The sequence below is a fragment of the Cervus elaphus genome, chromosome 4 (genome assembly GCF_910594005.1).
Source record: "Cervus elaphus chromosome 4, mCerEla1.1, whole genome shotgun sequence".
Classification (NCBI taxonomy): domain Eukaryota; kingdom Metazoa; phylum Chordata; class Mammalia; order Artiodactyla; family Cervidae; genus Cervus; species Cervus elaphus.
The window spans coordinates 60,532,460-60,548,978 of NC_057818.1; the positions used below are offsets into that span (position 1 = coordinate 60,532,460).

The following is a 16,519-nucleotide window of genomic DNA, read 5'->3' on the forward strand; positions in this document are numbered from 1 at the left end:
AGCACCTGGCTATTGCCAACATTTTGGTCATTCTCTCGAAAGGAGTCCCTCAGACAATTACAACTTTGAGATTGAAACATTTTGCTAGTGATTTTGGCTGCAAACTTATTTTGTATGTTGAGAGAGTGGGCAGGGGTATGTCCATCGGCACCACCTGATTCTTGAGTGTGTTTCAGACCGTCACGATCAGCCCCATGAACTCCTGTTGGAAGAATCTTAAAGTCAAAGCCCCAAAGTACATCGCCTTCTTCATTTCCTTCTGCTGGATCCAGTGCATGTTTGTAAACCTCATTTTTCCTCTGTGTGCATTATATGTTTCTGGCAAAAGGTACAGCACAAACATGAGCAAAAAAACAGATTCAGGGTACTGTTCTGACATAGATCTTGAGAAAATCTCAGGCTCAATATATGTAGCTTTGATAGTGTTCCCTGAAATGTCATTTTCTGTGCTCATCTTCTGGGCCAGTGGCTCCATGATTCTCACCCTGTACAGACATAGTCAGCGAGTCCAGTATATTCACAAGGCTTGTGTTTCTCCCAGATCCTCTACTGAGTCCAGAGCAACCCAAAGCATCCTGGTCTTGGTGAGCACCTTCATGTGTTTCCACACCCTGTCCTGCGTCTTCAATGTTACTTTTGCTCTTTATCATAATCCAGGTTCGTGGTTGGTGTATACAACTGGCCTGATTAATGTGTGTTTTCCCGTTATCAGCCCCTTTCTGCTCATGAGCCGTGACTCCATTGTATCCAGTCTCTGCTTTCTGTACATGAAGAACTCGGTATTGCCTAATTTGATCAGAAAAACATAAAGTGTATGTTTTTAAAATTTTATCAAGGTATAGTTGATTTATAGTGTTGTGTTACTTCCAGGTGTATAAAAAAAGTGAATCAGTTGTATGTTTGTATGTATATCTACTCTTCTTAGATTCTCTTCCCATATCGGCCATTACAGAGTATTGAGTAGAGTTCCCTGTGCTATACAGTAGGTCCCTTCATTTTTGTTGTAAACCAGGCCTCGGGGTATGTGGGACTTGGTTCCCCGCCCAGGGATTGAACCCCTCTCCCTGCCTAGAAAGGACTTAGTCTTGACCACTGGACCATCTGGGAATTCCCCCTAGGTCCTTATTAGTTACCTCTTTTATATATAGCGGTGTATATTTAGGGCTTCCATGGTGACTTGATGGTAAAGAATCCAGCTGCCAATGCAGGAGACTCCAGTTCAATTCCTGGGTCAGGACGATCCCACAGGACACAGGGCAAACAAGCTCATGCACCACAATTTCTGAGCCTGTGTGCCTAGAGCCTGTGCTCTGCAAGAGAAATCACCGCAGTGAGGAGCCCAAACTCACTGCAACTAGAGAAAGCCCTCACACAACAATGAAGACCCAGCACAGCCTAAATAAAATTCCACTTCTGATCCTTCAGTGTATAAAGGGTAAAGGTTATCCAGGCATACTTTATATGCCTATGATGCTTGCACCATGGGCTCAAATGTGGAAACAATCCATGTGCGAGTTCTTAGACCAGTATAAATGAGGGCTTTCTGTGTGTTTTTTGCTTTGCTTTTTTATTTAAGATATTTTGCAAGGTTGAATTATATGTTATGTTAGTTTTAGGTGTACACAGCAAATGATTCAGGTTTTTTTTTTTTCAGATTCTTTTCCCTTATATGTTATTTCAAAATATTGAGTGCAGTTCCCTGTTCTGTACACTAGGTCCTTATTGTTTAGCTATTTTATATATGCTAGTGTGTACATGTTAATTCAAACTTCCTAACTTATCCCTCTTCCCCCTTTTCCCTTTTGATAATCATAAGTTTGTTTTCTCTGTCTGTCAGTTTATTTGGATCTTTTGTAAAAAAAAAAAAAAGATTCCACATAAAAGCGATATGTTATTTTATTTGCTTTTGTCTGTCTGGTTTACTTCATTTAGTATGATAATCCCTAGGTCCATCCATGGTGCTGCAAATGGCATTATTTCATTCATTTTAAAGGCTGAGTAGTATTGCATTGTCTTTCATTACCATTTCGGGGGGCAGTGCTAAGATGGCGGAGGTATAGGATGGGGAGACCACATTCTCCCCGACAAATTCATGGAAAGAACATTTGAACGCTGAGCAAATTCCACAAAACAACTTCTGAATGCTGGTAGAGGACATCAGGCACCCAGAAGGCAGCCCATTGTCTTCAAAAGGAGGTAGGACAAAATACAAAGATAAAAAGAGAGACAAAAGACGTCGTGATGGAGATCCATCCAGGGAAGGGAGTCTTAAAAGAGGAGATGATTCCAAACACCAGGAAACACTCTCACCAGCGGGTCTGTGGGGAATTTTGGAATCTCAGAGGGCAACATAACCAGGAGGAAAAATAAATAAATAAATAGATAAATTAAACCCTCAGATTACGTGCCTAATGGCAACTCCCAGCGCTCACATCCACCACCAGCAAGTGGCTGAACAAGGACTGGCAGGCTGCATTGCTTAGGGTAAGGACTGGGCCTGAATGCCATGAGGGCAATCTGAGGGAACTAATGTGAGATTGCAACCCAAAGAGTGGGATAGCCAGAAGGAAAGAGAAAAAGAGAGAGAGAGACAGAGAACTATCCTGCGAAAGCCCTAACCTAAGGCATTTCCAGGCCCACTCACAGAACAAAGGACTGAGCAAATACCAGAGGAGAGCTAGCCAGCTGCAGATCTGCCAAGCCCCCGCCAAAGGAGGGAGGCAGGCGGGGTCAGCCAGAGCCAGAAAGGGGCAATCTCCGCCCCAGAGAGGCATCCTCTACCAAACTGCAAGCAGGTCCCCAGTTCTTAGCCAAGACTTGTTGGGATTCTGGACGGTTGACATCCACCGGGAGGGTCGCAGTCAGAGATCAGCTGCGCAGAAGAGACACACAGGGCACACCAAAGACGGGCGTGCCCGCTGCCACCCAGGAAACCAAGCGGCTTGGACCTGGGAAGTGATAAGACGCACTCCACACCTGGGGAGACTGTGCTAGCCAAGCACCTGGTCACCTGAGCTGCTCGGCCCTGGGAAGGGCAAAGAATGCAGGCCCAACTGATTCTGCACCTTTGTGGATACCCAAGAATCTGAATCTGAGCGACTTAGACCTGGGAAGTGTACGCAACCCAGGGCCCGCCTCAGACAGCTCCCCAGCAGAGGAACCTAGAGCCTCAGAAGTGTAGACTAGGAAAGCACACTTGCCCTGAGTGGCAGCAAATTCAGTGCAGCCGAGACACTGTGAGCACTCCCCACACATGCCAGTGATATTTGTTCGCAGTGTTCCTCCCTCCCCACAGCATGACTGAACAAGTGAGCCAAAATAAATGACCACCTTTGCCCCCTTGTGTCAGGGCGGAAATTAGACACGGAGGAGACTAGCAAACAGAAGAAGCTAAAACAAACAGAGGGAACCGCTTTGGAAGTGACAGGTGCAACAGATTGAAGCCCTGTAGTTAGCATCGACTACATTGGAAGGGGCCTATAGGTCTTGAGAAGTATAAACTGGGTCAAGAAACTATCTGAAACTGAACTGACCCCACACTGCCTGGGAAGGCTCTAGAGAACTAGCTAGATATATTTTTACTATTATTATATTTTAAATTAAGAAAATTCTTTTTATTTTTAAGTCCTCTATTACTCCTTTAATTTTCATTTTTATAATCTGCATTTCCCTTGCAAAAAAAAATAAAGACCCTGTTTTTAAAGCAAACTTTATATATATATATTTTATAATTTCAGTGACTTTGTTTTTTTAATATTGTATCTTTGAGAGTCTAACCTCTACTCTAGATTTTTAATCTTTGCACCTTGGTATTTGTTATCAATTTTCTACCTTTAAGAACACAATCTTCAGCACCCATTTTTACTTGGGAGTGTGATTACTGGCTGGATTGCTCTCTCCCCCTTTCGACTCTCCTTTTCTCCATGAGGCTGCCTCTATCTCTTCCCTCTCCCTTCTCTTCTCTACCCAATTCTGTGAACCTGTTTGTGTGTTCCTATGCACCTATGGACACCTTATCTTTGACAAAGGAGGTAAGAATATACAATGGAGAAAAGACAATCTCTTTAACAAGTGGTGCTGGCAAAACTGGTCAACCACTTGTAAAAGAATGAAACTAGAACACTTTCTAACACCACACACAGAAATAAACTCAAAATGGATTAAAGATCTAAATGTAAGACAAACTATAAAACTCCTAGAGGAAAACATAGGCAAAACACTCTCTAACATAAATCACAGCAGGATCCTCTAGGACCCACCTCCCAGAGTAATGGAAATAAAAGCAAAAATAAACAAATGGGACCTAATGAAACTTAAAAGCTTTTCCACAACAAAGTAAACCATAAGCAAGGTGAGAAGACAGCCATCAGAATGGGAGAAAATAATACCAAATGAAACAACTGACAAAGAATTAATTTCAAAAGTGTATAAAGCAGCTTATGCAGCTCAATTCCAGAAAAATAAATGGCCCAATTAAAAAAATGGGCCAAAGAACAGAACAGACATTTCCCCAAAGAAGACATACAGATGGCTAACAAACACATGAAAAGATGCTCAACATCACTCGTTACCAGAGAATGCAAATCAAAACCACAGTGAGGTACCGTCTCACGCTAGTCAGAATGGCTGCCATCCAAAAGTCTACAAACAATACATGCTGGAGTGGGTTTGGAGAAAAGGGAACACTCTTACACTGTTGGTGGGAATGCAAACTAGTACAGCCACTATGGAGAACAGTGTGGAGATTCCTTAGAAAACTGGAAATAGAACTGCCATATAACCCAGCAATGCCACTGCTGGGCATACACACTGAGGAAACCAGGATTGAAAGAGACATGTGTACCTGAATGTTCATCGCAGCACTGTTTACAATAGCTAGGACATGGAAGCAACCTAGATGTCCATTGCGAGACAAATAGATTATAAAGCTGTGGAAGATGTACACAGTGGAATATTACTCAGCTATTAAAATGCATTTGAATCAGTTCTAATAAGGTGGATGAAACTGGAGCCTATTACACAGAGCAAAGTAAGAGAGAAAGAAAAACACCAATATGGTATATTAACTCATATATATGGAATTTGGAAAGATGGCAAAAATGACTCTATATGCAAGACAGCAAAAGAGACACAGATGTAAAGAACAGACTTTAGGACTCTGTGGGAGAAGGCAAGGGTGGGATGATTTGAGAGTATAGTACTAAAACATGTATATTGCCATACTTGAAATAGATCACCAGTCCAGGTTCAATGCACGAGATAGGGCGCTCAGGGTCAGTGTTCTCGGATGACCCTGAGGGACGGGATGCGGAGGGAGGTGAGAGGGGGTTCAGAATGGGGTATACATGTAAACCCATGGATGATTCATGTGAATGCATGGCAAAATCCGTTACAATACTGTAATTAATTAGCCTCCAATTAAATTAATTAAAATTTTGTAAAACGAGAATTTTCCAAAAAAGAAAAAAACCCTTCTTTCTGATGAGTGGAGTATAAAATTAAAGGTAGAGCTCCAGAGCAAGCTTCAGAGTTGCTGTCACACCATCCTTGTATCAGAAAACTTGGCTTTTAATGACCAACTCATTGTCGCATCTCCAGACTGTCCTTGAGAGAAATATGGCAGCTTAACAGGGGTTCTGAAAGCTATGTGGAGGGCAGAAGGGACAGCCAGGTGTCCTTGAATCCCTAGAGTCCAGAGCCCAAACCTTAGTCTCTGAAAGAAGCAATTACCATAGAAGACTGAAATCAGGAAAACATTAAGGACAGAATGAAGAACTAGGATCCCCCATTCCAGAGGGTAGCATTCCTGCCCTAAACAGACAATAAACAATGAGAGCAGGATCATCCATTTCTGCCACCTAAGTGGGAAGATCCCCCAAAAGCATCAGGCCTATATTTCAGTGCTTTAACCCCAGTAAAGAAATGAGTGGAAATTCCTGTGCAAAAAGTTATGACACAGTCTGCCTCTGACTAATTCCAAATCCTTTCAGCCAGAGCTTTCTTCATGCACAGTAGAGACACTAAAACTCAGGACTCAGGAGCATAAGCGTTTGACTGTGGGGATCACAACAAACTGTGGAAAATTCATCAACACATGGGAATACCAGATCAACTTACCAGCCTCCTAAGAAACCTGTATCCAGGTCAGGAGGCAACAGTTAGAACCAGTCATGGAACAAGGGACTGGTTCCAAATTGGTGAATATGTCAAGGCTGTATATTGTCACCCTGTTTATTTCACTTCTATGCAGAGTACATCAAGCCAAATGCCAGGCTAGAGGAAGCAGAAGCTGGAATCAAGCTTGCTGGGAGAAATATCAATAACCTCAGATATGCAGATGACACCACCCTTATAGCAGTAAACAAAGAGGAACAGAAGATCCTCTTGATGAAAGTGAAAGAGAACAGTGAAAAAGCTGGCTTAAAACTCAATATTCAAAAAACAAAGATCATGGCATCTGGACCCATGACTTCATGGCAATAGAAGGGGGGAAAATGGAAACAGTGACAGACTTCATTTTCTTAGGCTCCCAAATCATTGTACATGGTGACTCAGCCATGAAATTAAAAAACACTTGTTGCTTGGAAGAAAAGCTATAACACACCAGGACAGCATACTAAAAAGCAGAGACATTACCTTGCTGACAAGCTCCATCTAGTCAAAGCTATGGCTTTTCTAGAAGTCATGTATGGATGTGAGAGTTGGACCATCAAGAAAGCTCAGTGCCAAAGACTTCAGGCTTTTGAACCATGGTGTTGGAGAAGACTCTTGAAAGTCCCTGGGACTGGAAGGAGATCAATCCAGTCAATTCTAAAGGAAATCAGTCCTGAATGTTCACGGGAAAGACTGATGTTGAAGCTGAAGCTCCAATACTTTGGCCACCTGATACTAAGAACTGACTCATCAGAAAAGACCCAGATGCTCAGAAAGATTAAAGGTAGTAGGAGAAGGGGACAACAGAGGGTGACATGGTTGGATGGCATCCAAGACTTGATGGACATGAGTTTCACCAAGGTTAATGAGTTGCTGACGGACAGGGAAGCCTGGTGTGCAGAAGTCCATGGGTTGCAAAGAGCTGACGGGGTGACTGAACTGAAGGCAATCATTGGCCTATTTCCAGGGGAGAACATGGAGTTGAGGTGTGAACCATAAATGGTAGAGAAAGGTCAACTCAAGGATTTGGCTCCAGGCACAAAGGGAGCCATGGTGGATATGTCAGTGACTAGAAGCCTTCCGTGTACCATGAACAAAGGCCCTGAGAGTGCTGTAAAGACAGATCAGTGCTCCAGCCAACACTGAAAAGCCAATTCCAAGACACAAAGATATTCCTTCACTATCATTTATGTTCCTCTAGCTCTAGCGCCCACGTAAGACTTCACCCAGGATCTAAAACTGCGTAGTTCAGTGTAGGATCAGAGATGCAGGAAAGATAAGAGGTAGAGCTATTTTGAGTACAAGAAAGAAGGTCCCATACAGGGACTTCCCTAGTGGTCTGGTGGCTGAGACTCCAAGCCCCTATTGCAGGGGGTGTGCAAGTTTGACCCCTGACCATGGAACTAGATTCCACTAGCTGCAACTAATAGTGTGCATGCTATGACCAAGACCCAGCACAGTCAAGTAAATGAATAAATGAACACACACATACAAAATTCTTATGTCATACTCAAGTTTAATTGGGTGTTTTTTCTTTGTTTCCAGAAAAAAGCCTGGTAGACTCACAATTGACTTTGTAAGTGGGTTGGGTGTGGTTGTGGAGGAATCCCTAAGATCAAACAAACTGTTTACAAAGGCAACAGATTTCAGAGTTGTGTAGAAATCCTAATCATTTCAAAATAACCTTCATCATGAAAAATCACAAGCTTCTCTCAAACACATCAGTGGTCTCTTTGGAGATACTCACAGGAGACTCGCAATTGGTTTTGGTAATTAGCAACTCAAAAAATGTTGTTCAGAAAGATCATTAGATTTTCAAGCTGGCCCTGTCATAGCCACTTCAAGTGAAAAGATAATTGCAGATCTGAAGGAGGATGAGATCACAGCTCCTAAACCTTTATCTAGGGGTCTGACTGCCTCCCTCCCACTCATGTCCTGACTGCCATGACCTTCACCCTGAGCCCAGCATCCTTCTCAGGAGAAGGAATGAGTACGAATCGAGTACTTTGTATTTCAGTCTAAGAGGCAGAGTCCGTAAGGAAGGAGGTCTGAGTAAGTGCTCATGTTTGGAAAAGGGATCTTTCTGTGGGCTCGGGGTAGAGTTGGAACAGATCCAGTGGCAAAGCAGGTCAGGAAGTCAGAACAATTCCTTAGGAAAGAGTTTAGGTAAAGCAAGATCAAGATCTTTGTTGATCAGTCCCCCAGGTGTGTCCGACTCTCTGCAACCCCACTGACTGCATCACACCAGGCTTTCCTTTGCTTCACTGTCTCCCAAAGTTTGCTCAGACTCATGTCCATCGAGTCAGTGATGCCATCCGCCCATCTCACCCTCTGTCCTCCCCTTTTCCTCCTCCTTTCAATCTTTCCCAGCATCAGGTAACAGCGAACTTGACAGCTCCTAAAGCTATTTTGTGAAACTCTGACTGTGGAGGACTCACAGGAACAATCCTAGTGATAATAATGAGGAATCATTTTTTAAAGTATGTGTTTTATTTGCAGCAATATGAACTCTTAGCTGCAGCATGTGGGATCTATTTTCCTAACCAGGAATCAAACCCAGGCTCCCTGCATTGGGAGGGCAGAGTCTCAGCCACTGGACAACCAGAGACATGCCAAAAGATCATCTTCAAGGAGCTTAAGGGTTGTGTTTTTAACATCAATCTGTTATAATGTTACCGTTCAGAAATTCTAGATTAATTTTAAATTTGTATTAAAAGTGTTATCATACTGCCTCTATGCTTTCCAGAAAGACTAGGATAGAAAAGGAATGATTTTCTAATCCTCTACAGAAAGCATGAATATGAATGTTTGAAGAACAGAAATGATTTTATATATATATCTATCTATCAGTAGGCCTATAACGTGCTTACTGGACATAGCAATCATGTCTTTTCTGAAACATTTGTGGTCTGATGATGATGGTGAGATTGCTTTCCCTCTTCAAGATAGAGAAGCAGCATTTCAGGAAAAGGCAGCTTTATAATGGTGAGTTTCGGAATACACTTGTCAGGACCAAATGGATCTTCTCATATGTAGTCTAATCTCATAATATTCTAACACCAATTCCAAAGACACATTCATTTCTTTATGGTTTCACTTTTGCAACACACAAGAATCAATATTCTCCAGATTGTACTTTACATGGGTCTAGGATGGTAATATTCTTCACAAATCTTGTTATATTGTAGTCTCACTTAACATCATTTTAAGAAGACCTCAGTATTTAGATCAAAAAAACTATTTCATTTCTATCTTACACTCATTTATCATATAGTAGTATTTCATGGTTCATAGTTTATTAAAGTAATATTGTGCAAGACTTTTTTTGATAGATACCATAGCTAATTTGTGCCTGGCATGTTAGGAATGCATCTTTCTCTTGCAAAACTTATATTGAGGAAATCTTGCATTCATTAAATCCAATATGGACAGGAGGTACTTTCCTATAGGACTGTGTGTCTCTGTCTGTGTACATGTTAGTGGCTCAGTTTGTGACCCCATGGACTATAGCTCACCAGGCTTCTTTGTTTATAGGATTTCCCAGGCAAGAATATTGGAGGGGGTTTCCATTTCTGAATCCAGGGGATCTTTTTGATATGTTATTGACATACAGAATGAATACTTATGCAGATATGGAAACTTTCTACAATGAAAATTTTAATATATAAACCCTACGGAATAAACTCCAATACTCTGGCCACCTGATGTGAAGAACTGACTCATTGGAAAAGACCCTGATGCTGGGAAAGATTGAAGGCAGGAGTAGAAGGGGACGACAGAGGATGAGATGGTTGGATGGGGTCACCGACTCAAAGGACATGAGTTTGAGGAACATCCAGGAGCTGGTGATGGGCAGGGAGGCCTGGTGTGCTGCCGTCCCAGGGGTCACAAAGAGTTGGACACGACTGAATGACTAAACTGAACTGATAGAATAAACTGTATGATACAAAAACAAAACTAAATTTCAGACTGCATTCTTCACAAACACAGCTGAAGTGTTTGGTTGGTGCGTCACAGTGGTTAGGGCACTGTCTTGGACTCAGCCTACCAGGTTCTTACCACCACTCAGCCTGTAATCAGCATGTGAATTGACACACATCCCTTGATCTCTCTGTACCTAGGGTCTCCTTATATTTGCAGTAAATCAATGCCAGTCCTTACCCCATGCAGTTATGAACATCAAACAACTGGCAGAATGGCCTCAGGGAGTTGGCAACAAGAATGTTGTGCTCCTCTCAGACTTTAGCTGGAATCCTGGGTGCTTACTCTCTTACCTTAATCTCTTCCTTTACTAGAATAAATGTGGGTTGAAGTTCACAGATCTGACCTTCAGGCACAGACTGTACTAACTTTATGGTCATTCCCTTTAAAGGCATCTCCGTGACAATGGCAGGCTCTAACTGAAGCTTGTCTTCAGTGATTTAGCCATTCAAATGTGTTCTCTATGTACCCAAACCTGGCAGGGTGTGTCCATTGACTCTCCTGGCCCCTTAAGTGTCTCCAGCCATCAAGATCAGCTCCAGGAAATACAGGTGGGTGGAACTTAAAGCAAAAGCTCCTAAGGAAGGGACTTCCCTGTGGTCCAGAGGTTAAGATTGTGCTCTCAATGCAGGGGTTCCAGGTTCAATCCCTGGTCAGGGAACTAGAAGCCACATGTGATATCTGAGAGTTTATGTGCCATAACTAAGAGTTTGCATGCCATTTAACTAAGACCTGGTGCAGGCAAATAGATAAATAAAAAGACAAAATATATAAAATCATTTAACAAAAAAAACCACAAAACTCCTGAGCATATCAGTGTCTCCACTTTGCACTACTGGAGAGTATATAAATTCTTTCTCAAAGTTTCTGCATGAAAACATGTCTACTGTTCATTATAATTCCTGGTCTTTAGGAGAAGATTGTATGGTCACAAGTCATGTCTCTCTGTACACATAATTTTCCTCATTGATATGATGCCAAATGGAACAACATATCAAGACAAAGCATGAAGACTTAGGATACTGCTCTAAATTTTATGACAAAATCAGCAATTCACTGTATGCAGCAGTGATACTATTCTCTGATGTTTCATTGTTGGAGTTAAGATCTCGGCTTACAGCTCCCCTCCTTCACAGACACAGGCAGCAGATGAGACACATTCACAGAAACAGCCTTTCCCAAACCCCTTCCACATTTTTTGAAAACACACGTTTTCTTAGAAAAAAAAAAAATTAAAGACACGTTCCCAGGTTATAAGTGCATAATATCTCAGTGACATTTCAGGAATGATTGTACCTCTGGAGACAACAACTAGATAAAGAAACAGAATGTTCTCAGTTCCCATGAGGTTCTTTTTGCCCCTTCTAACTCACTGTTTCCAAGACTATAGCTTCATTGGGTGTATTTCTAGGCCTGGATTATTGGGTACACATTTACAACTATTATGACATTTAATTCTAGATCACTTTGCCTGTCTTGGCCTTCACGTCAAAGATATCATACAGCACCTTCATCTGGACTTTTGTCCTCCATTCCATTACATCTTTGTGAATTTATCTTTATTGTTTTATGTTATTGTTGATTTTTCATTATCATTGCTATATAGGACTTCATTGTATGACTATCAAAGGGTTAACTGGTCATTCATCTGTTAAAGTGTATTAAGAGTTATGGGCTACTACAAGTAATGATTAGGGCTCTCTTATAAATTCTATCAATATAACTACTCTTTGGGTGATATATCTACAAAATGTTGTTGAATATATTCATAGAAGTGGATTTCTAGGAACAGGATTACATCTGGTCTGCTAAGCAGATACCACAGTTATCCAAAATGTCTGTACCAATTTGAACACCCACCATCAGTGTATGAGATTCTTGGTTCCTCCACAGATATGCTAAAACTTAGCATTTCTGTCATTTCTGTTTCAGATTTCTTGATGGTATTTGATGACATATAGGCAGCGGTTATATTTTAATTGACCTGATTGCCAAGGATGTGGAATATTTTTCCACATGCCTTATCCGTTGAAGATATTCTTTCTCGAGGATTCTCCTGAAAGACTCTGTCCACTGTATATTCTATCTTGTGGTTTTTAGAACATGCTTGTGTATTTCTAAGTTATATTTGTGTCTCTGTGTGTGTATTGATGAGAACCAGTCTTAAATTTAATGTGTGCAAAAGTTATTTCACCATATGGTTTATATATACTGTGCTCTTTAGTGTATATATTTGCATAGGTATTTCAAATATTTATTTATTTAGCTGCATTGGGTCTTGATTGCATCATGTGGTAACTTTGTTGTATCATGCAGGATCTTCTGTTGTGGTGCACAGACTCTCTAGTTGCAGATCCCAGGCTTAGAAACCCCGTGGCATATAGGGTCTTAGTTGCCCAATCAGGTATCAAACCTGTGTCCCTTACATTGCAAGGTAGTTTCTTAACTACCAGACAACCAGGGAAGTACCTTTAGCATATATTTTAAATTGTAAGACCCTAGAATAACTCCTGTCTTTTTGTACATTATCTTCTTTAAACACCAGCTGAGCCACATGAGAAGCCCAAGAATTCTGAAGTAGGTATTCTTGGAGTGGGTAAGACTATCCCTTTTCTAGTCGATCTTCCTGACCCACAAATCAAACTAGAGTCTCCTGCAGTGCATGCAGATACTTTAGCAACTGAGCCATCAGTGAAGCCCCTAAAATGATATATTATCTTCTTTAAAATTTAAAAGAGAATGCATTTAGAATTCACCTGTTTTATGATGAGGGCACTGATGCAGATATTTTTTTCCTCCAGTAAGCTTCTTCTTAAAAGGTGGTTTTAAGCTATCTTTCAATTTACTCTCACTTGTCATTGCTTCTTCCAGGTCACCACCACTTCATCCTTCCTGCTGACTTTTTCATAAAATATATTGATTCTCTCATCATTGTTTCCTGTCTTGACAAGCCTTGGCAATTTCACAAAAGCACATAGGGAAAAGTGGTCTCTTGTTGTCACAACTTGATATGAGCCACTCTGCTCTGAGGAATCACTGTTGTCATCATATAAAGGGGAGTATCTTGAATGACACAACCGCCTCCAGCCAACTGGCCATTGGAATAACCTTCTTGTTACAGACGGTGCTTGGGATCTGGGGCAACCTCTCCCTTCTGTACCGTTACCTCTTTCTTTACCACACTAAGTGCAGGATGAGGGTCACAGTTTTGATTTGCAAGCACCTGGCTATTGCCAACATTTTGGTCATTCTCCCGAAAGGAGTCCCTCAGACAATTACAACTTTGAGGTTGAAATATTTTGCTAGTGATTTTGGCTGCAAACTTATTTTATATGTTGAGAGAGTGGGCAGGAGTATGTCCATCGGCACCACCTGCCTCTTGAGTGTGTTTCAGACCATCACAATCAGCCCGAAGAACTCCTGTTGGAAGAATATTAAAGTCAAAGCCCCAAAGTACATCGCCTTCTCCATTTCCTTCTGCTGGATCCAGTGCCTGTTTGTAAATCTCATTTTTCCCATGTATGTATTATATGTTTCTGAAAAATGGCGCTTCACAAACATGACAAATACAACAGATTCAGGGTACTGTGCTGCCGCAGATGTTGAGAATATCTCAGGCTCAATATATGCAGCTTTGGTAGCATTCCCTGAGATGTCATTTTCTGTGCTCATCTTCTGGGCCAGTGGCTCCATGATTCTCACGCTGTACAGACATGGTCGGCGAGTCCAGTATATTCACAAGGCTAGTGTTTCTCCCAGATCCTCTACTGAGTCCAGAGCCACCCAAAGCATCCTACTCCTGGCGAGCACCTTCATGTGTTTCCACGCACTGTCCTGCATCTTTAACATTACCCTTGCTCTTAATCATAACCCCAGTTGGTGGTTGGTGTATACAACTGGCCTGATTAATGTGTGTTTTCCCTTTATCAGCCCCTTTCTGCTCATGAGCCGTGACTCCATTGTATCCAGTCTCTGCTTTCTGTACATGAAGAACTCAGAATCCCCTAATCTTATCAGAAAAGCGTAAATTGTATGTTTTTAAAATTTTATCAAGCTATAGTTGATTTACAGTGTTGTGTTAGTTCCGAGTATATAAAAAAGTGAATCAGTTATATGTATATGTGTATATCTACTCTTTTTAGATCCTTCCTCATGTAGACAATTACAGAGTATCAAGCAGAGTGGCTATACAGTAGGCCACTTCTTTTTTGTTGTAAACCAGGCCTCGGGACATGTGGGACTTGTTTCCCTGACCAGGGATTGAACCCCTTCTCCCTGCCTAGAGAGGGCTTAGTCTTAACCACAGGACCACCTGGGAAGTCTCCACTAGGTCCTCAGGAGGTACCTATTTTATATGTAGTAGTGTATATTTGGGGCTTCCATGGTGCCTGGGTGTGAAAGAATCTGGCTGGCAATGCAGGAGATGCCAGTTCGATTCCTGGGTTGGGAAGATCCCACATACCACAGGGCAACTAAGCCCATGCACCTCAACTGCTGAGCCTGTGTGCCTAGAGCCTGTGCTCTGCAAGGGAAGCCACCACATTGAGGAGCCCATGCTCACCGCGCCTAGTAAAAGCCCACCTGCAACAACCAAGACCCACTATAGCCTAAATAAATAAATAAATAAAATTCCACTTGAGATCCTTTAGTGTATAAACGGTAAAGGTTTTCCAGGCATATTTTATATGCCTAAGATATTTGCACCATGGTCTCAAATGTAGAAACCATCCATGAGCAAGACTTAGCCCAGTTTAAATGAGGGCCTCTGTTTGTTTGTTTTTTATTTTGTTTTTTAACTTAGATATTCTAAAAAAATTGAAGTATATGTTATGTTAGTTTCAGGTATAGACAGCAAAGTGACTCACTTATATATTTTTTTTCCCTCTTTTTCAGATTCTTTCCCTCATAGATTATCATAAAATATTGAGTGCAGTGCCCTGTGTTGTACACTAGGTCTTTGTTGCTTATCTATTTTATATATGGTAGTGTGTACATGTTAATTCCAACTTGCTAAATTGTCCCTCCTCCCCCTTTTCCCTTTTGATAATCATAAATTTCTTTTCTATCTTTGAGTCTCTATTTGTTTTGTAAATAAGCTCATTTCTATCTCTTTTGAAAAAAAGATTCCACATAGAAGCGATATTACATGCTATTTGTTTTTCTCTGTCCGGCTGACTTCATTTAGTATGATAATCCCTAGGTCCATCCATAGTGCTGCAAATGGCATTATTTCATGCTTTTTAATGGCTGAGTAATATTCGATTGTGTTTATATACCATATCTTCTTTATCCATTAATCACGTGATGGACACTGAGGTTGTTTCCATGTCTTAGCTACTGTAAACAGTGCTGCTATGAACATTGGGATGCATTTATCTTTTCTCTGGATATATGCCCAGGGGTGGGATTGCTGGATCATATGGTATTAGTTGCTCTATTTTTAGATTTTTTAAGGAAACTGCAGCCTGTTCTTGATAGTGGCTGAACCAATTTACATTCCCACCAACCATGAACGAGGATTCCCTTTTCTCCATACCCTCTCCAGCATTCACAATCTGTAGACATTTGATGATGGCTAGTCTGACCAGTCTAAGGTGATATCTCACTAGTCTTCATTTGCATTTCTCTAATAATTACTGATGTTGAACATTTTTTCATGAGCCTGTTGGCTACGTGTATACTTTGAAGAAATAGCTATTTGGATCTTTCCCCAGTTTTTGATTGGGTTGTTTGAATTTCTGGTATTGAGTTGTATGAGCTGTTTGCATATTTTGGAGATTAATCCCCATCAGTTGCATCATTTGCAAATATTTTTTCCCATTCTGTAGATTGCCTTTCTGATAGCAGGAATAGTTTAGTTTGTTTCATGGGGTGGACACCAGCCTCTCTCACATTATAAGTCAGCTGGGGCTTTAGGCTATGTGGTATCAGGCTGGCTTCTAGAGGAAATGGAGATAACAGGATTAGCCTGACTCTCAGAACAACTGGAGACTAAAGCTCAACCACACAGACAGATCCTGATGGAGCTCAAGTACAACTCTGGGCACCTGGGCTTGGGTGACGCTCCCTGGTGGCCGTACTCCTGTGAAGTCAGGTATCAATGCCAGGAAAATGACACACCATCACTTCATGGGGAGAGGAAAACTGCAGCTCCAGTTTGACTATTGTTTCTGAACTCTGACCCATGCATCTCCTCCATTGACAGATGTTATTTTATTAGTCGCTCTGTCATGTCCAGCTCTTTATGACCCCAAGGGCTATAGCCCACAGAGGTCCAGGGAATTCTCCAGGCAAGAATATTGGAGTGGGTTGCCATTCCCTTCTCCAGGAGATCTTCGTAACCCAGGCATCGAACTCGGGTATCCTGCATTGCAGGCGAATTCCT

General features: G+C 41.5%; 1 protein-coding gene across 1 annotated transcript; it reads left to right on the top strand.

Annotated features, from left to right (window-relative positions):
* The first annotated feature begins 473 nt into the window (after window positions 1–473).
* On the top strand, window positions 474–14,161 carry LOC122692838 (vomeronasal type-1 receptor 4-like). The gene is made up of 2 exons (XM_043900650.1): window positions 474–657; window positions 13,086–14,161. The coding sequence occupies exons 1-2, from the start codon at window positions 474–476 to the stop codon at window positions 14,159–14,161; spliced, it is 1,260 nt and encodes a 419-aa protein (XP_043756585.1).
* The last annotated feature ends 2,358 nt before the right edge of the window (window positions 14,162–16,519 follow it).

What these genes read in the sequence shown, in the direction of transcription:
- LOC122692838 (XM_043900650.1), top strand. Translation starts at nt 474, where the DNA reads ATGATTCTCACCCTGTACAGACATAGTCAGCGAGTCCAGTATATTCAC. An exon ending in TGCTCTTTATCATAATCCAG is followed by an intron (nt 658 to 13,085) that starts GTTCGTGGTTGG and finishes TGTCTTGACAAG; the next exon opens with CCTTGGCAATTTCACAAAAG.